The 22,296-nt window shown below is 34.7% G+C and overlaps 1 protein-coding gene across 1 annotated transcript in view; it reads right to left on the bottom strand.

The window, feature by feature from the left end:
* Positions 1–22,296, bottom strand: part of LOC105380711 (anoctamin-1) — a 67,420-nt gene that overhangs the window by 30,593 nt on the left and 14,531 nt on the right. The window contains exon 2 of the mRNA XM_048632683.1: positions 4,519–4,796. Within this exon, the coding sequence (XP_048488640.1) occupies positions 4,519–4,782 (264 nt within the window). The 5' untranslated portion in view covers positions 4,783–4,796. The remainder of the gene's footprint in view (positions 1–4,518; positions 4,797–22,296) is intronic.

The raw sequence follows: 22,296 nt of genomic DNA, 5'->3' as shown, positions 1-22,296 counted from the left end.
TTTTTGTAGATTTGGTAACTAAAACGTTTAGTAAAAGTTGTAACTTAATTTGTAAAACGAATGCAGGCATTTGTAAACAATTTTTTCAAAAGTTATTCGACATTAATGTGGTCCCTTAGAACAAAAAAAATATTTTTAAATTCTAGAAAAGTAATTACTTTTGAGGAATCCTTTGTTAAAACATAATTAGTAAAAATCATTTAAAGCTGTACACATTGATTAAAAACATTAATTTACTTTGATTATATCGTATTCCAGTAGCTTTTTTTTGTCTCTGAGGGACCACTTTTTATTGGCTTAAAAAATACTAATTATGACATTAAACAACATTAAGGGCGGCTTGCGTGACTTCCTATTTAAATATATTTTAATTTTAATTAGCTAAACGCATTTATCTCAATAAACGTATTTATACTAAACACAATTCGTATTGTCTTGCACGGCTCATTTGAAGTTGTAATTTAGCTAAACGTATTTAGCATGTGTTACGTTTCATTCTATGCATATTTTCATCTAAACTTTTAAGTTTTTAAATGTTTACGGCTAGAAAAATGCGTGAACAGAAACAAATGCCGTCAAAATTTTACTGACACTGTCACTAAGTGACACTTGACACTACACAAACAATAACAATGCCAAGATCTGTACAACATAAGAATTGAATTGATTTCTCCCTCTTCTGCAACTCCTCTGTCCTCTCCATATCCCCTCTAGTTCTGTTCTCCTATGAAAGCGTTGCGTTAGCATACCTACAGATGTTGGAATTTCATTTCAGTTTGTGATAAAACTCAAAGTAAGTATGAGTGGAAAAAGTGGCTCACCAATATCAAGCAATACCATGAATGAAGGAAAACATCGCGAGGAAACCTACATATCTAGATTAAGCACATCTTGATATGTGAACACACCAACTCTCAGTGGACCAGCGTGGTGAGAAAGGGTCCAAAATTAGGAATTGTAATGGTGCTAGGAATAGGTACGACATGCTTCAATGCCGCCGTTTTTGACAGATACAATGCCACTAAACGTATTTAGCGGCGCTAAACAGCCAATTTTGGGTATTTATCTTTGACACTTCGATAAACGTATTTAAGAACAAAATTTTTGCTATGCAAGACGTTAATTGCATTTAACAACTTAAATGTGTTTATTTTACCCTTAAACACAATTATCATACGTTACGCAAGCCGCCCTAAGGGTGCGTTGCACCATTAAACTTTAACGATTACAAACGTCAAATCGTCTGTCAAAGCATCGGTTAAGCGAAAAATGGGTTGCACCATTCAACTATAGTTAAAATGACGTCATAACTTTAACGATATATATTATATTATATTATTATTATATTACATTGAGATTGAGGTGGAGTAAGTACGGAACTTACGAAATATGAAGAGAAAGGTGTACTTTCAGAGAACTGATAGATTCGCAACTTGGGATGAGAACTCGTTCTTGGATAGGTTCCAGGTCTCAAAAATGTGGCTCGTGTGTTGGCTTTAAAACTAGAACCTTTCTTACTGCCTCCGACGACAAAGTAAGTACCAATTATTATTATGTTGTAGGTGTAATGATCATCTCCACCACCAAATAAGCGTCCACTTCTAGCCATGGGCTCTCCCAAGGAGCGCCCATGTACAACACTGTGCCCTCGGCCTTCCTTATCCAGCCACTACCGGCTACCTGCCGGTTGCCGGTCCAGCGCAGCAATCTAATATCAAAGTAACCTAGGTAACTCTTTAATTGAATAACCTTGTTTTCAGAAATTTTGCAATCACTCAAATACAGAAATTTATCAATGAAAATAAGGACAGAACTAAGAAGAGTGCAGCCCATTAAAGTGGCTAAGGCATAGCTGCATAAAATATATTATGTAAAAAAAATGAGAGACCCTGTACCACCAGCTAGGTTTTTTTTATGATGATTCATCATCTGATGAAGAGGAACCTGTGTATGCAGTTAACAGGAATGATGAGCATAATCGGAGGATGTTAATAAATAATCAGTTTAATAGATTACATCGTTAGTTTTAATTTTGTTTAATTTCGACTTGTTAAGAATTAATTAATAAGATAATCAATAATAAGCCTGAGTCTACTTTGTCGCGATTTTATTGATGATAATCTTTTGGTCAATATTTGGAGGAACAACAGACTTAGGTCCTATGACATGTTGACTTTGAGTGCTTTGACAGAGAATGACGGCTACAATGTACTCTGTGACGGCTTCAGTCCGACAGCTAGATTTGGTATTGCCTTACATAAAAACGTTTCCCACAATAACTTTGGGGATAATTATGTCTCAAACGATTAGCAACCCTAATAACATTAACAATGACCACACGATTTGATGACGACGACGACCCTCTTGACCTAAGGAATCAATTTTTTTCCTTTGGACGTAACTGTTTGGGCCACCCTGTATAAATCATATATTGAAATCAATTGAAACTGTATAAATCATATATTGAAATCAATTGAAACTTTTTTAGTATGCGGTCACCCTAATAAAAAACATAACCTAAAATTGCAATATAAGGGAATTGGAAAAAATTTAATAACTTGTTGAATGAGTGTTTAATCTATGATAAATGATTATTTTCCTTTAGTAAAACCATTTTTAGGGTTCCGTAGCCAAAATGGCAAAAACGGAACCCTTATAGTTTCGTCATGTCCGTCTGTCCGTCTGTCCGTCTGTCCGTCTGTCACAGCCGATTTACTCGGAAACTATAAGTACTACAGTGATGAAATTTGATGGGAATATGTGTTGTATGAACCGCTACAAAAATATGACACTAAATAGTAAAAAAAAGAATTGGGGGTGGGGCCCCCCATACATGTAACTGAGGGATGAAATTTTTTTTTTCGATGTACATACCCGTGTGGGGTATCAATGGAAAGGTCTTTTAAAATGATATAAAGTTTTCTAAAAAACATTTTTCTTAAAGTGAACGGTTTTTGAGATATCAGCTCTCAAAGTCGTAAAAAGTATGTCCCCCCCCCTCTATTTTTATAACTACGGGGTATAAAATTCTAAAAAAAATAGAGGTGATGCATGCTAATTAACTCTTTCAACGATTTTTGGTTTGATCAAAGTATCTCTTATAGTTTTTGAGATAGGTTGATTTAAGCTACGGAACCCTTTGTGCGCGAGCCCGACTCGCACTTGGCCGGTTTTTTATTATAATTTGTAATAAGTGCAACATAGCAGATTTCCTTGGATTTTTTGATATTTTAATGAATTTATAATTCTATAGTGTATGAACTGAGGGACCATAAATTAATACGAAATTTATGAAATTTACACTTAATTATCTACTTATTTCACTGATATAATGTTTCTTGTAAATTTTACTAAAACATATAGAAATCTTAATGTTGTTAAATGTCATAATTAGTATTTTTAAGCCAATAAAAAGTGGTCCCTCAGAGACAAAAAAAAAGCTACTGGAATACGATATAATCAAAGTAAATTTATGTTTTTGATCGAGGTGTACAGCTTTAAATGATTTTTACTAATTATGTAGTAACAAAGGATTCCTCAAAAGTAATTACTTTTCTAGAATTTGAAAATATTTTTTTTGTTCTGAGGGACCACATTAATGTCGAATAACTTTTGAAAAAATTGTTTACAAATGCCAGCATTCGTTTTACAAATTAAGTTACAACTTTTACTAAACGTTTTAGTTACCAAACCTACAAAAAAACATGTAGTCCCTCAGTGCACACACACACTAAAAGATGGCTTCGTTTCCTTGAATCCCCAGTCCTTGACGAATCGATTCCAAAATATATTGACGATGAAATCGCAAAGTCCAGTAATCATCGCATCGGCTGGTACGAATTAATCCCCAAATCGCCTGGTAATCATCAGTCTTTTCGTCCCAAAATTTTCGTACGTACTGCGATGTGCACCTATTTGAAAATAGGTGCACATCGCAGTCGCAGTGGGAAATAGAATAATAAAATTAACAAATAGCTACTTAATTAGGGATCTCTCTTTAAAGATTGGTAAGATAACTGGCAGTATTGATTTTTATCCTTCTACCAAAAGAAATGTTCAGTAAGGGGCAGAGAAACCTGACCCCCCTCAAAAGCATTATTACTATGAGAGGGCGGTCAGGTTTCTCTGCGTCTGACCGTACCACACACCCAGAAATTTGATAAATGACAAGACCAATGTCAAAAAGTCGAATCTTTCCAAAGTACTCCAAAGTAGAATCAGTCCAAAGTAGAATCTGTCCTAAGTAGAATCTGTCCTAAGTAGAATCTGCCCAAAGGAGAATCTTTCCATAGAAACTGTCTTAAGTACATAGAATATGATATCAAAAGAATAATCCGTCCATAGATAGACCAGAGGGAAATATGATTGAGAATGGGAGAGTTACTTCTTAAGTGTTTTATGTATGCTGACGATCGGTGAATTTTAGTTAGACCAAAGTAATGGTGTTTGAAAGATACGAATGGAAAACGGAGACAAAATCTAGAAAATGTTTAAAATATGTGAAAAATTATAGATAACCATGAAATTAAATATTCTGGCTTCTAGCTTTCTCCCATCTGGACCTATCATCATTTTGTGACCTTTCTTTCCTCCTTTCTTCTTTAGGCTTGCCATTGACTTCATTTTAGATTTCATTTTTGACTTTTGTTTCGACTTAGCCCTTGATTTTGCTCTAGATTTGTTTTTAGATTTCGCTCTTGATTTAGCTTTTGATTTAGCTTTAGATTTTGCTCGTGACTTGGCTTTCGATTTGGCCTTAGACTTTCCTTTTTCCTCTGTCATATTATTTTTAGTATCTAAGTAAATAAAACACAAGAATTATTAAAGAAGCGATTATAACGATTTATATTGGAGGATACGAAATGATTGGAGGGCTATGAAAAATTTAGCAAATTCGACGAGTAAATTCGGGAAGCTTAAATTTAATAAAAGAAGAGTAGAAGAGCACTGGGTTATAGGGATGATCGAAAACGATAGCGACGATCTCAGAGTTGAGGTGTGACTAGGGAATACAATCCCGGCCTTTATTTGGGATCCCGGGATTTCGGGACTGGATGAAGACAATCCCGGGATCCCGGGATAGTCCCGGGATTAAGGTCACAAACAAAAACAAGTCTAACGAATCAATGTTTTTAGGTTTATTGGAGACACAGTATTTATAATTTAACTTTGTCAGACTACACTTAGTTGAAAAAAAAAATATACTTCTTAAAAAAAAGATAAACAATAGGGTACTTGACTCTTTTTTAAGTAGGTCTAATATGATTAATAATTGCCCTATTAGACCAAACAAAATAATCTATTATTTTTTTTTGGACCTTGCCAATTGCAAAACTTTAACTTAAAAAAAAAGTAAAATTTTTCATAAACAGACGAAAACTTTTTTTAAAAATTATCACATCTGTGACGTCACACGGGTAGAAAACAATCATTTCACATTTAACTAATGACAAAAAAGCTACGAGAATACCCTTACATACTAATTTACCCTTTTTTTGTCAATCCCAAAAATCCCGGGATTGGAAAATTTTAATCTCAAAAATTTCGGGACTGGAAAATGACCGGGATCCCGGGATCCCGGGGAGCGGGATCCCGGGCTTGTATTCCCTAGGTGTGACCCGATAATAAGCGGGATTCTAAAACATTAATCTCGCTTATAAAATGAAACATATGGCGCCAGGTACTTCTATACATATTGATTGTTGACGAGCTTATGATTGCCTAGAGGAATATGGCTACATTCACAAAAAGTTAAATCATAGTGCTGAGTACGCATTTTTTGTGTCACCAACCAGACGGGACAAAGACTCTGAAAATTGAGTCCTAGTTTAAAAAAAAAAAAAACATGACACAATAACATGGGAATTTGCTGAGCAACTGGGATTGTTACCGATGGAAAAAGTATGTATCCCTGTACAGGGTGTCCCAAAAGTCAACGTCATCCCTTAAAGGGCTGATAGGTCAGCTCATGAGAGGCCAGAATATCACAAAATGACCTTAGTAAAAACGCGATAATTTTCGAGATATTGACACTTTTATAAATTTGCTGAAAATCGACACCTTGGATCAGTTTTTTGCGTACTTAAATCCATATTTTTAGAATTTGTTTGGTGTTGCACCATCCTGTATAGCCCTGCTATTGATCGCAGTCAAAAAAAATATCGAGTAATGCTGTATGTTTAAAAAAAAACACGATTTTCAAAGTCATAAAAGGTAATCGTATTTTTTTATAAACAACTTTGACTCTACATACTGTAAAAAAATATACCACGCAAACCTGGCACCTTATTTGAAAAGATTGCTCATTTAATGCAGTTTCCAAAATGGTATGAAACGTTTGGTAGCAATATTCGTCAAAAGTTATCCTCACTTATTTGAAAAATTAAGCAGACGCAGCAACAAAATAAAAACACTAACGCATAAAACCGCTCTTTTTAGTAAAAGTATATTCGGAATGGTATCCAAGATATATAACAAGCTACCTGATGATCTACGTGACATCGGAAATATTTTGACTTTTAAAAAACACCTACATAAGTTCCTTATTAATAAAAATTACTACAAAGTTTCTGAATATCTTGAGGAGTATAAATATAAGTTATTACTTAACTTAAGTTTGAGTCCGATTAATTTGTTGGTCAAATTGATATCTAGGACTTAACTTATTTTGTATCTGATTAATGTAATATGTGATTTTCTATGTGTATTGTGCATGCTGTGTCCTGCTTGTATCATTCAATTTTTTTTATATTTTATTTTATATTTTTGTATATATGCATTGAAAAATTTGTACGTCTTACGACATAACACAGAGAAACATTGTAAAAAACTATGTAATCAATACCTACCTACCTATGTTATACAAATAAAGAATTTTGAATTTGAATTTGAATTTGAATTTGAATTTGAATTTGAATTTTGAATTTGAATTTGATGCGAAAATATTATAATATCTATGTTGCCACGGCTGACCCCATCACTTATTTTACTTTTACTCATTCCAACATGACTTACCCTTAATAAATTCAGTCAGATAAATTTCCTTCAAATAATTTTACATCGAGGTCGTTTTGTACTAAAATAGCAATAACTTTTTTGTTAATTGAAACAATAGCAACGTTTCATACTATTTTGGAAACTGCATTAAATGAGCAATCTTTTCAAATAAGGTGCCAGGTTTGCGGGCTATATTTTTTTTAAAGTATGTAGAGTCAAAGTTGTTTATAAAAAAATACGATTACGTTTTATGACTTTGAAAACCGTGTTTTTTTTAAACATACAGCATTAATCGATATTTTTTTTGACTGCGATCAATAGCAGGGCTATACAGGGTGATGCAACACCAAACAAATTCTAACAATATGGATTTTTGTACCGGCGGCACGCAAAAAACTGATCCAAAGTGTCGATTTTCAGCAAATTTATAAAAGTGTCAATATCTCGAAAATTATCGAGTTTTTACTAAGGTCATATTGTGGTATTCTGGCCTCTCATGAGCTGACCTATCAGCCCTTTTAGGGATGACGTTGACTTTTGGGACACTCTGTATAATATTTGAATGCTTTTACACAGAAAGTAAAAAAATATAAAAGAACGGGTCCTGACGACCTAACACCATCGGATTTGACGACGGTACTTTTCAGAGAAATAGGTGAACAACTCAAGGATCACTCGTCTAGCGGAAAAGATAAGCAACGTTGTTTACCCATTTTGTATAAAGGCAATGAGTTTTTATAAAAGTTGCGATCGGAACAAAAAGAGGTTTAGAGACAAGCATGCTGTTTTCTTGAACAAAGCGTTTTTTACGATGTCCCAGTCAAATTTAAGGATCGCTGCGGATTTTACGACATCTAGTGAGTGTAGAGGAATATGTCGTCCTTCCCTGCCTCTAAAAAGCATTGCTGTGGACTGAGCTACGTCCGAGATACCTAGCACTGTACTAGCTCCGGAGCCTACCATACTAGATGTCACAATTGACAACATTTCAAAATTTTATACAGTTGAAATTCGAAAACCATTTAGAGATATGGCTCTAATATTCACAAAAAAAATGATTCAGATTTTTCTATTGATTTATTTCAGAGATAAACATAAAATTCTAAATTCTTATTCGTGACGTCACGATGTGGCATAATAATTAAGCGCGCTTTTACTTCTACAAACATGAACAAAAAAAACATATTAAACTAAATAAATAAATAAATAAAATAAAAAATAAATAAAATAAAATATTATGTCACTTTGACAATGACAATGACAAACATCACTCAAATGTCTGTCACTTTTATATTTCCACGTCAATGACGAAAGCTCGTGATTGGTCCTTGCCATAGAACAACGCGGACTCGGGTGTACCCTCGGGAAGCGTCATAGCGATCTTTCTTGATACAAAAAAGTCTGCCAATTTTTGCGGGGGGAAATTTTACCGTTTACCTTCATTATGTCTCATGGGACATGCCATTATGAGTTTTAATTCCCAGCAATAAGGGTTATGTGAAGTGACATTTAATAATGAACACAGTGTCGTCATTTTTATTGCCAATGGATGTAACAATTATCGATAAGTATTATCGAAGAATTCGAGAACATGGGTTGGAAATAATAATTATAAATTATTTAAATTATGAATTAAACGAAGCATTTATTTATATAACTATGCATTAATTATATTAGACTTACTAACTTTTGTAACTATCATCACGACCCATTTCGTCCCCACTGCTGGGGCACGGGTCTCCTTTCCTGGGTTTTAGGCCTAGTCCACCACGCTGGCCTAGTGCGGGTTGGTGGACCCCAACCCCAGCTGTTGCTTAACCTCAGTAATCAGTTACGATCACTGAAGCCCGCTCGACTACGGACGCTTTGTAAGATATGAAAGAAATATTTTGCAAATAAAATAAATTGTGAGATCCTTTAACTATGACCTTTTTTGTCGATCAATACATAATATCTACTTACAGGTACATCACTATTGCATTTTATTGACATTGGTTGCTAGGCAACTACTAATAACAATAAACCATGACAAAACCTGTGATCAAATCCGGAATCCGGATATTCTATGAATTGAAGCTGTCATTTTAGTATGTAAACAAATCATTTTCTATGAAACGAACGCTTTGCCAACTAGATTGCGTCTAGTGAAAATTGAGACTGCAACTAGTTTTTATAAATCGGTGGGCCTTTCTGGCCTACCATAGGCCCGGCAGAGGGGAACGTCTGCCTATTTCGTCTCCAGACCATTCATACTCAATGGTCCTTGCACCAAAATGAAGTTGAAGTTGATTGTTCCTTGTTCATGTGAAGTTAATGTCATCAAACTTTTTTTTTAGGTTAGGCAGGCAACAAAAAATTTTTTATTTAGAGCCTTAACGTGACTTCACTCAGGTTATAAATATTTTGAACTTTGAAATTAAAAAAATATATTAAAACATAGAAATATAAAGAAATAAAAAAATACGGGTCAATGTGTGAGATGTCCCCACATATATTTATTTATTTATCTAAATTTGTGATATCTCTTCGAAAATAAAATAAAATCAGTGAGCATTTTATTTGCAATGTTGTCAATTCCGGCAGCACCAACCGTGGACTCGATTAGCATGTCCATAGGATCTTCTGAATAAATCAATGATCCCAGCACTAGTTATAAGCAAGATCTAAAAACCATGAAGACCATGAAGAATATTCATCCAATTTTGATGACTGACTGCTAGGATGTGTTCACTACGGAGCTGCGAACGAGGAAGTAGTGGATCGCTTTTGCAGAAGAATTCAATCAAGAAAAGAATTCCGGGTTCATAGAGTCCCCACGAGGACAATTCGGCAAACAAGTCTGATGGGGCCTTTTTATGCAACAAAGGAAACTGTAGGTCAAGGATCTACAGATCAGTGGAGACATGGTTCCCGAATATTAAACTAGAATAACCTTAAGTTTTCCTTATGTATTGTTTCGCACACCACTGGCCCTATGAAAAAGTTGTGTACGAGAGGACAAATATTTTTAACTAGCGTTTCTAACTAAAAATCATGTATTTAAACATAAAAAAGTTAATCACAGTAACCCCGAAAACCCCTTCGTGAACATAGAAGATGGGAATCGCACTCGACGGAAAGAGTCAGTGTTTTTTTTTTACAAAAATCCGTCCGGAAACAAATTGTGATATAATAGTAGCATGGTTATGGCGCGTAAATACAAAGGAACAAAAAATATCAATTTATGAGGAAGTAATTAAAGCAATCAAATATGTGACCATAACAAAAAGAAAACGATAAATAGGTATGTTTGTTTTATTTGTAACTCCTAGGATGTCCTGTACGTCTTCTTTTAAAGAAAATTTAAAGAGGTCTTACATGGAGCCCCACACTTCCAAGAACATCAAAAGACTTACACCGGTACTAAAATCCCCATGCTTCACCGGGTTTCTTAATCGAATCAAACAGGCTGCGGTATTTGACCACTTATCGCTTAAGTTAAGACCACATTGAAGAATTTTTTGGATCAATTCTAATGCATGACGGACACAATGATAACCCAAATGCTCGACAGTTCCAAGGTACTAACAGAAAACTTTTGTGTCACATGGAGCTGAAATCAGCTCAATCACATTCCCTACGCCCTTTCTAAACACACTATTCACTGAATGACGTTTCCCCGATGACGTTCAGGGCCGAAATCGTCTTGGCGAATGTTCATATTACCGATAGTTCATTTCCCCGAATATTATTTCATTGAAGAATCAGTTGAAGGATGTTTCATTTTCTCGATAAGTAGCAGTCCTGTTAATATGTTCTCTAACTATGTTCTCTAGCAGGACTGACTAATGATTAACTGATGATGATGATCATGATGATGATGTCTTTCAAGCCGATACGGCTACGACGACTGCTAATGGAGATTTAGGCTTCGTTGGTGTGCCCGGATGTGGCTTATGATAGTTATGATTAACTAACTGTTTAACAAATCAAAATTGATATTATCGTTAAATCGATAAATGAAACCGCTGCGTCATCGTTGCCAGAGATGAGGATGCAGAAATAGTGAAGAACAATCATATCAAAATTATTAGAGAATACACTTCACACTAGATGTGACTACAAAGAACAGATAGTAGAATACATCCCTTCGGCCGCGTCCTAATCTAATGAATTACGCTATGGTACTTTATTTTCTTCATGCGTAACCTTTAAATAGATCCTCATAACAATGATGTAACCGTTTTACGTTAAAAACTTTTCAGATACCTGGCTGATTACTAGGGTGGAGTTAAAAAAACCTTTTTTCTTATTCGTTTCGGAAAACCTGGAACAAGTTGCTGTTATTTCTTACTTAACAACAACTTACTGGAACAAGTTGCTGTCATACTTACATACAAAATTTTATTTGGCTCATTAAGTATAATTTTAGCGATGCCCCCAACATCATGAAATTTGGAGAAAATTAATATTTATTGTTTTTATCAATGACATTGAATAAAGACAAAAAAAAATTATTACATGGTAGTAATTAGTATTGTTGTAATAATTTTATTCTTGTGACTAAATAAAATAACATTTAAAAACTGCGAGGGAAAGAATATGAACAATACAGAATTGGAATTCATGTCTACAAGAGGAGGTCATTGCTGACCAATGGTCGTAGATAACATACAAAGAAATTCTACTCAAATCGTAGTACCTTTTGGCTCTGTTGTAATAATGATGGTCTCAGTTGTAAAGGTACTCACTCTGAATGATAAAATGAATTGGTCTCAAACAAAAGTTGACGCATGTAAAGAAAATTTTGCTAATAATAAGATTTTGAAGGAACTGGATACTTTGAAAGAGAATTGCTCTCATAATTTTGAGAGTATACAGAAACAATACGATATCATGGTATTTAGTTTGGAGAGTGAAGGAGTTGATTTAATACAAGGATATCCCCGGCTTTGAATGGGGGCCTTAAAACTGACTTTGTTAAAATCTGCTGTTGTTCTAGAGAAAAGATAAGGACAACAAATATTATCGAAGGTTAGCATATTCGTTTAAATAGATTTGTGGAGCGAAATAATCCGACACTAGCACAACAAGAAAAAAAACTAAACTATTCAACATATATAAGAATAAAGTAATAATAATAAAAAAAACGATTCCATAAAACAACTTAAAAGTAAGAAATTATTTAAGGTTTACTCACACCAATTGTACAGTTGTCGAATATTTACAAGATATTTGCCAACATAATTCGAACAAGAATCACACCCGATATCGATAGAAACCAACCTCCGGAACAAGCTGGATTTATGAAGAGTATTTCAACACTAGATCACATACATTCCGTAAGTCAAGTTACCGAAAAACACAACGAATTCCAACTGCCGCTTTATCTTGGTTTCATCGATTATAAAAAGGCATTTGATTGCATTTCACACAACTCAATTTGGCAAGCACTTACACTTGGACCGCAATTTCCGATAAACAGAGGTGTCAGACAAGGAGACCCGATGTCGCCAAAGCTCTTTTTGGCGGTTCTAGAGATGGTTTTTCGTAAAATGAAATGGACGGACAGGCATGAAGGTATAATTATAAGGGGACACCACATGTCAAACCTACGTTTTGCAGATGATTTGGTTCTATTCTCCACATCAGCCTGCGATCTAACCCGTCTGCTTCGAGAACTGCACTCAGAAAGTAAAAAAATTGGTTTAGAAATGAGCGAAACAAAGACCAAAGTTATGAATAACTGAAAAAAAACACATATTACAATAGAAAACACAACTTTAGAATATGTAAAAGAGTACATCTACCTAGGGAAAGTTATATCGTTCGTAGATTGCACAAAAAAGGAAGTGGAAAGAAGGATCGGAAATACATGGAAGAGATACTGGTCGATGAAAGAAGTATTCAAAAGCAGGCTGCCAATAAATCTCAAAAAGAAAGTTGCAGACAGCTGCTTGCTACCCTGTCTTACATATGGTTGCCAAACTTGGCAACTAACAAAAGAGATCATGCAAAAAATCAAAGTGTGCCAGAGAGGTATTGAGCGTAGTATGCTTAACATCAAACTGAGACAAAAAGTCAGAGCCAATGAAATCAGAAGTAAAACTAAATTAATCGATGCCGTAGATCATGTCTTAAAAATGAAATGGCAGGGCTGGCCACGTTGCCAGAATGTCTGATGAAACCAGATGGACCAAATCCTGACCTTCTGGAAACCTCAGGTCGGAAAAAGAAAAAGAGGAAGGCAGAAAAGACGCTGGGAAGACGACATTGTGTCAACGGCAGGCAAAAACTGGATGGAAGTGGCTCTAGACAGACAAAAATGGAAAACACTAGAGAAAACCTACCTGAAGGACCTACCGTATAAGGAAAACGTTGAGGGAGGCCAAGGTCATATGGACCTCTAGTTTATTTAATTAAATAATCTATTCGTTTCGTATTATGTTACATCCAACTTTGTACTGTACTCAGAAACATGTAGAAATGTAAATATGAAATTATTAAGTTAGTAGCATGTTAGTATTAAGGAAGTCATGTTAATTATTAAGTGAACTTAAACTAGAAATAAATGGCTTATATACAGGGTGGCCCAAAGAGTGACGTCCAAAGGAAAATGTTTGATTCCTTAGGTCAAGGGGTAGCCAAATCACCCCCATGTATGTTCAGCAATTTTTAGTAGTTTAGGAGTTATGATTTTTTTTCCAAATTTTCTACGAAAATCGACCTCAGTGGATTAATTATGTTTTATTATTTTTTTGCATAACTTTTTTTAAGTATTTTTTATTTTTGTGGCATCCTCTTAAGTTGTTCTTTTAACCATAAAAGTTTCAGCTTCCTAGCTGTAATGTAAGTTAGTTATTTTTTTATCGAAAGTTCGAATTTCACGATCGAGCTAGACTGCTCTGAATTTTCAACTTGAAATTAAAAATTGAAAAAGATATTCTCATGGTCTCTTATTAATTTTAAAAACTCCGCAAGGTTCCAAAATTACATAAAAATAAAAATAAACTATTGCTTAATGGGGTATTATTTGCAGAAAAGAAAGATTAGATGGGTTTATTAACACCGCAAGAGCGAATTAACAATACGAGCAAACTTAAAATCTTATAGAATTAAGAAATAATAAACATTTATGTGAGCTGTCACCGGAACAGATAAGTTTGTGGCACTGTACATGAAATGCTTTCAAAAAGTTAACCATATGAGTTACTTGTCAAACTAAACAATTTTTTGCTATACGACTAAAATGGTTTTTCTGTCCCATAGAAACTTGGTTGGATTTGTACTGACATCTTGAATTTCCTGAAAGCGATGACAAAAAAATGTTCAGAATGACCCCCTAGTCAACCCTGTCGGCTTACGTTCACCACTTTTGTAATATCTCGTATATCTAGTTAGCAATTTTTTTGAAAAATAAAATAAACTATGTGTAACCTCCTTCAACTGTGACCTTTTTTCGATAGGCACATATTTACATACCGGTACATCACTATGGCATTTTTCTGACATTGGTTGCTAGGCAACGGCTAATAACAATAAACCATGACCGAAGGCGATCAAATCTGTGATCAAATCCGGAAATCCGAATATTCTATGCAATGAAACTGTCATTTAGTATGTAAACAAATAATTTTACACGAAACGAACGCTTTGCCAACTAGATTGAGTCTAGTGAAAATTGAGACTGCAACTAGTTTTTATAAATCGGTAGGCCTTTCTGGCCCAGTACCCTGGCAGAGGGGAACGTCTGCCTTTTTTCGTCTCCAGACCATTCATACTCAATGTCTAACTCTAAAATTATAACATTGTTAACCCCTCACCTGTCGGCGGCCATTTTGCATATTTCATCATTCAATATAGTTATTTTCAGGATGTAGAAGAAAAATACCACAATTTGTATATACATATGTTACTGTAAAAGCTCGAACTACGGTAAATCCTAAGATTTACCAGTAAGTCTTAGGATTTACCAACATGAGTTGGTAAATGTAAAGATTTATGAAAATGGATCATTGTGTTCGGGCTTTTACCATTAGAATTTAGTACATGCTAGGTTTCACCACTTACAGCTAGTAAAAGTCGGAAGGTGTTAACATAAATAAGGGTTAGTGTAATGATCAAGTTTGTTAAATTAGTGTAATAAACTGTATAAATAAACTTGGATTAGTGATAAATGATTGCAGTAAACTGTAAATAATGATGACCAGAAGGAGTAATGCTGCAATTTGGAACTATTTCGAGAAAAGTGCCAGTGGTGTTATACTTGCTACGTGTAACTTTTGTAAAAAGACTTTCTTATAAAGGAACCACTACAAACTTGAAAACGCATTTTAAATTAATGCACATTTCCGTGTACAGCGATTAACCAAACAAAAAACCCAATATACCTAATAAAATTCAAATCCTTATAACCTCTGAGTTAAATTATTTTAAATCATTAAAAGTAACAAATAACCAATCAGCGTTTTGTAGCGAGACAACCCATACGTAGTACTCGAGGCAACCTCCCTAAACGTTACCACTAATGTCAGTGTCATCATAGTAAGTAATTTCATGTAACTACAATAGAGGACGCTAGTGGTACTTGAAATCAAGAAAAAGTCATTTATCTTAACGCTGATTGGCTGCGCCTAATCACGTGAGTTTTTCTTTTGCCTTCTTGCAATTTAACCGGTATTACGAACATGTATTAATTTTCTGTGCGAACTTTATTTTGGTAATTAACATTAAACAAGTGTTTTGTGAACATTTTTCATAACATTCTGTGCTTTAATAACTGTTTCGTTGTGTAACGAGAATAAACACTTAAGATTAATCGGGAATTATCATTTTAACCCGAACCACGACTAAAGTTTTTATCTGCTAAACAATTATTCATTAAAATTAATTCGTAATATATTATAATATTTTATATTATTCTTTATCAATTAACCATTATTCAGTTTAAACTCTCAGTCACATCTCTAGTTATAATTTGTCTTTTTCAACATTTACCGTGCCTTAATGTAAATCCTAAGATTTACAAAGTGAATGGTGGTAAAAGTGCGAATCGCAAAATCTTTCGGGCTTTTACCATTAAGAGTTGGTAAATCTTAGGTTTTACCCGTAAATCTTAGGTTTTACCCGTAAATCTTAGGATTTACCCGTAAATCTTAGGATTTACCGTTATTCGAGCTTTTACAGTAACATATACTACATACCTATTATTTATTTAGATAATATTACGAGAAACAAGAGGTTAAAGCAAGATAAATATAGTTCACATAGGCAATATCGCTCACTTAAATACGGCAGACCAGTAACACCTTTAGAGATGGCGTTACATAAATGTCACATAATATGTGGGTTATTTATTGCCCACCTTATAAAGGTTGGTCGACAGCCGAGGGGTTAAGCTTCGGGCAAATTTCGCGAGTCAGCTTTTTCGAAATGAGCCGATCTTGTTGCCATGCATCGTAGTATCCACTGGTTTATTATTTATTCGTAGTAGAGTTTGAAAACAAAGTTCTTCTTGTAGTGCCTCTTCACCATTGGAGGTCAGCTCTTTGCAGCGCTCTCTATTCTTGGCTAGTTTAAATATTTTTTCCACGGTTTTTACACCGATCCACTCTTTAATATTGCACAGCCACGTCAATTTCCTCCTTCCAGGCCTTCTCTTTCCTTCTACTTTGCCCATTTATAAATTAAAAACTTCTTACCTCTCTGTAACAGATGGCAAAGATAAATAAACACACAGGCTATGTTAAGCTAACAACAAGGTTAACAAGATTATGTTTATACATTATGTATAAATATAATCTTGTTAACACTTGTTGATTATGTTTATACATATACGTTTAAAAAAATTACTTACGTAGCCACATTTTTTCATGCACTCGATGACATGACAGGAGGGAATGACAGTACAGTCACGCACAAAAGTAATAAAATATTGGCCTGCTTACAATGTATGCGGTGTATGAGATACGTCTAGGGTTGTAAATGGTCGAAGGTTCCCATATCAATCAATCCACTAACTGTTATAAATTACTAGGTATTATTCCGAGGAACGACTCTGAGGAAAAAGCCATTTACAATTTAGTTATTTTTTTCAGCTGTCAGAACACTTCCTTCGTATACCTACATCTTTGGAGTTTGACTAGTAATAACTTCTAATGATAATAAATATAATTAAGCATTGGTAAACATTTTCTTCTCAGTTTTGTGTTTAAAAAAACCTTTTTATGTTTGTAAAACCATACATAGTAAAGAAAGGGCCCTAATACTGAAGGTGTTGGCTTTTTTTGAACATGAGAAGGAAGTCAGCATATTCCTGATTCTTTTGTAGACCCTACCAAAAGTGCTAGTGAAATACGTGAGCATAAAAAATGAATGATTTATTTTTAATTCCGGTCGATCAACCGATAAATAGAACCTGTGCTGCTTACGGTATATCGAAAAGTACATTAATGAGAATTAAAAAGCAAGTGAGACCAGTGGCACGATCAATTTCATCAGTGCCAAGTACTTCCATGCTCTCCCAACTACCCGGACCATCAACTGAACCGTCGAAACCTGGAAAGAATCTCTTCTTTCCGGGTTTCGACGACGAAATCATCCAAAAAAATTAATCTAGACAGTTTCGACTGTCGCTCTGAGAAACATAGTCAACAGTTTTTACACCGTCAAAAAAGTGATTCCTACGCTGAAGAAAATATTAGCCGCCGCAAAAAAGGATTTGAATTTTCAAGGTAGGTCCGTTTCTCTATTATATTTTTTAACCGACTTCAAAAAAAGGAGGAGGTTCTCAATTCGTCGGGATCTTTTTTTTTTTTTTTTTATATATTTTTTTATGTATGTTCACCGATTACTCCGCCGTTTATGAACCGATTTTGAAAATTCTTTTTTTGTTGTATTGGGTTGAGCTTCCAGGTGGTCCCATTTTTTTTTCAGAATTTTATCTCACCCCCAAGGGTGGGTAAAGGGGTAAAAACAGGGTATGAATTTCAATTTTGGGCACATATTAACCGATTCTAATGAAATTAAGAACGTAAATATAGTTCTTATAACAAAAAAATATGATGGTGACCTTGAGCTGATCTGATGATGGAAACGGAAGGCAGTCAGGGGAACTCCTCAACGGTATATAGCAACTACTTCGTGTTTAGGCTTGAATGATTCGTATTGATTAGTAGGACATTTTGGTATCATTTGTACCTTACTTTTGATTGAAAATTATTAAAAATAAACTAAAAACTATTAAATAAAATAATAATTAAAAAAATTAAAAAACCGACTTCAAAAAACCACTAAAATGTAAGAAATAATTTAAGGTTTACACAAATTCTACTCGTATGAGACAGTACAAATATAACTAAGCAGGAACTGTTCTTTTTTGAAGTTGGTGCCATATTTCTTCAGATTACTTTGTCACCGCACCAACATCAAAAAAGAACAGTTCCTGCTTAGTTATATTTGTACTGTCTCATACGAGTAGAATTTGTGTAAACCTTAAATTATTTCTTACATTTTAGTGGTTTTTTGAAGTCGGTTTTTTAATTTTTTTAATTATTATTTTATTTATTTAACAAGCACTCATGTTATTAACATCGTATAATACGACGAGGAAGTAAAAAAATATCTTTTGTTACAGGTGAGAGGACTACATTGCGGTATATCTTAAAAAATAGCTGGGATATAAATTTAAAAAAATGCAAGAATGCCCCATTAGTTTTAATACAAAAGCCTGATATCGCTGCCTGGAGGGCTCGCTATCTGCGGCGAATGAGGGAATCCAAAAAAAAAACTTGCCAGTCATTACTCAAAAGTGAGATGCAAAGCTAGCTGACCAAAAATAATATCAGTTTTAATCAAAAGATGACTAAGCCAGAGTTGTACCACATCATAAGATTAAATAAACCAGAAACAAATATGTAGTACAGTTCCCCAAAATTGATAATGCACGTAGAAATCTTCGTCATTGTTCGGCAACGGTCGTATTCCCGAGCGTTAGAAAACTATTATGTATTTAGAGTGGTTAAGTGCATTTTCTTCATGAAATTTTAGTAGAATTATGTAATTGGTGCTAAAAGAGATAATTGATTTATCAGTTTGATTCGATAATTCATAATATTCCATAATATTAAAATTTACTTCGAAAATGTTACAGTAGGTACTTTTCAAGTGTCTTACTGAAGCTGATGTAAAGATGGATGAAAGAAGGTTTGAATAACACAAGGTTTATATTATAAGGAGAAATGGATTTCAAACACAGGTTTATATTAAAAATTTTAAATCTCAGTTCAAAAGTATTTACTGCACTGATTATTTCACATCCATAAACATGTTTACATTAAAATCTCAGTTCAAAAGTATTTACAGCGCTGATCATTCACAATAATATTACAATTACAAACTTGGTCTTTTGGGTGTGGCTTTATTGGCAAAGTGAAGTCTATCAATGTGACGTATATTTTATTCTTAAATGTGCCTCATAATATGGCATCGTCAAAAATAATTAAAGTTGAAATTAAATTCACATTTGAAAAAAATAACAAGAACGATGTGTAATTGCAGCTCTTTATAATTCCACAAAAGTAATATTGATCTTGACCTGGAGACCCTTGACTGATCGGTGACAGCCACCGACCGCCCAAATTGTTTTCGATTATGTGTCACATGATATTGACTACTATTTCTTTCGAACAAGGATCAAAATGCAAGTGCTTTGTTTAAGGCACTGATTCGGGTGTTTCCGGGAATACGACAGTTTGCGAAGATTTGCATGCGCATTATTAATATGGGAGAACTGTAAGTAGATGATCTTTTGAGGGAGCATGGTCACGAAGTTATGCGTCTGCCACCTTAACACTGTGATCTAAACCCAATTGAATACATCTGCAAATTGATAAAGCAAAGGGTGGCAGACAAAAATATAGATCAGTCTGAAAGACTTATTGAACAGTTGACTAGAGAGGCAATTAAGTCAATCTCAGTTGAAAACTGGAAAAAAGAAGTTAACCATATCCAAAGACTGGAAGAAGAATACTGGGTGAAAGATTGACTACAAGAAGGCCAAGAAAGGCATTATATATTATACATCTTGGGAGAGAAGAGAGTTCTTCAGATAGTGAAAGCGAGCAAGAGGAATATGAAAGCGACATGTCTGTTATCGAAGAATTAACAGACGATTAAAAATAAATATTTTTTATCGCATAGTTTTTTGTTACTACGTTAACTTGTTAACGTCTTAAGATCTAAACTCCTTACTCCTTTCCTGCTTGGACCATTTTCCCACCACGCTGATCTTTGGGGTTGGTGGGTTTACACTACTCGATGTGCAAAATCTAAATGTGCAGGTTTTATCACGATGTTTTCCTTCATCGTAAGAGCGATGATAGGTATACATCACAGACTTAGTATACGCTAGTATATACTATAAGTCTATGGTATACATACATTGTTCATACATTCCAAAGAATTCATTGGTACATGTCGCGGTGATCGTACCTGCATCTCTGTCGTGAGAAGCGGGCGCGTCACCCGTTGTCTACCACCGCTTTTGAAACTCATTGAGTATGAATGGTCTGGAGACGAAATCGACGGACGTTCCCCTCTGCCGAGGTAGTGGGCCTCTCAAAAAGACACGGACATAAAGTCTGTGGAGTGATATTAAAAAATAAAAAAAAGAGGTAGTGGGCCAGAAAGGCCTAGCGATTTATAAAAACTAGTTGCAGTCTCAATTTTCAATAGACTCAATCTAGTTGGCAAAGCGTTCGTTTCATTGAAAATGATTTGTTTACATACTAAAATGACAGCTTCATTTCATAGAATATTCGGATTTCCGGATTTGTTCACAGATTTGATAGCCTTCGGTCATGGTTTACATTTTTTATTTATGTTGAATTTTACCTATGAAAATAAACGCTAGCTTACTTTTATCGTCTCGTATCTGAACCATTTTGTCAGGGCAAGGTACATCTTTTAACAAATATACAAATTAATTGTTTTGTAAAATTTGTCCAACATATTCCTAAGATACTATAGTAACAGGAAAGTGGTTTGAGATTGGGCGCGTTGGTTGGAATCCAAATAAGAAATCTACCATTTGCAGCAATTTGACTTAAGTATGAATATAAACTTAATAATTTTAGAAAGGAAACTGTAAGAAACCAGTTAAAGAAGATTGTTCTGTTTAATGGTGAATAAAATAAGGAGCTATGAAAAAAGTTTTTTTATTTTTATTTATGCATTTTTTTACACTATGTCAAAATTATAATCTGCACAAAAATAGTCTATGGAACCACTGTCTCATAAGGTCGCACATTGAACTTCAATAACTTATCGATAGTCCGCCAAAGTGAAAGGTACATCACTAGCTAATGCACACACTGACAAATCAAAATTGGTCACGCTTTATCGAGCTTTCAGTTCGTCTATACGTCAGTATATACTAAGTCTATGGCACGGTCAGCTATTGGATAGGTGCCGATTTCAAATGGTTTTTTGGACGCTTCCGTGCTTCGGACGGCACGTTAAGCCGTGGGTCCCGGTCGCTGCTTCGGCAGCAGTCGTTAAGCCTAGTCAGACGCCTTCGGGCAGCTTGAAAACATCTGACAGTCGGGTTGCCTACGTACCCGACAACTTCAGTGCATTGTACTCGTCAAAAATTGCGATACGGCTCGCGACTTATCACGTGAGTACAAATGTAGTGCAAAAAAAATACTTAGTATATGTGCGTCATTTATCTGTTACTTAGGTACTTCGTTTTTAGGAAAGTTATTGAAATAAAGGCTTCGTTTAATAATCACTCATAATTTTACTAATTTAAAATACATGATCAAACGAACTTCTCAAGCGAAGTTCGATCAGTATTATATGAATACGCTTCATTCGAAGATATAATGTAACAATGTAGTCCCTTTAGCCTACAAGGCGACTTCGCACGATTAAGAGATAACCTGGTTAAGTCTATAGACTAACTTAAAACGAATGTGTCCCATCCCTGATCCTCCACCTGCCTATATATACTACCCCCGACGCGGCGGCTCTCATTCTTCAGAGTCAACAACAAAACTTTCTTCACTGGGGTCTTATTCTTCGGGAAGGGAGGGAGTTTATATCTTCGAATGAAGCGTATTCATATAATACTGACCGAACTTCGCTTGAGAAGTTCGTTTGATCATGTATTATATTTAGGGAATACAATCCCGGCCTTTATTTGGGATCCCGGGATTTCGGGACTGGATGAAGACAATCCCGGGATCCCGGGATAGTCCCGGGATTTGGGTCACAAACAAAAACATGTCTAACGAATCAAAGTTTTTAGGTTTATTAGAG

Source organism: Plutella xylostella, chromosome Z (genome assembly GCF_932276165.1).
Source record: "Plutella xylostella chromosome Z, ilPluXylo3.1, whole genome shotgun sequence".
Taxonomy (NCBI): domain Eukaryota; kingdom Metazoa; phylum Arthropoda; class Insecta; order Lepidoptera; family Plutellidae; genus Plutella; species Plutella xylostella.
This window is presented reverse-complemented; position numbering and strand designations above follow the sequence as displayed.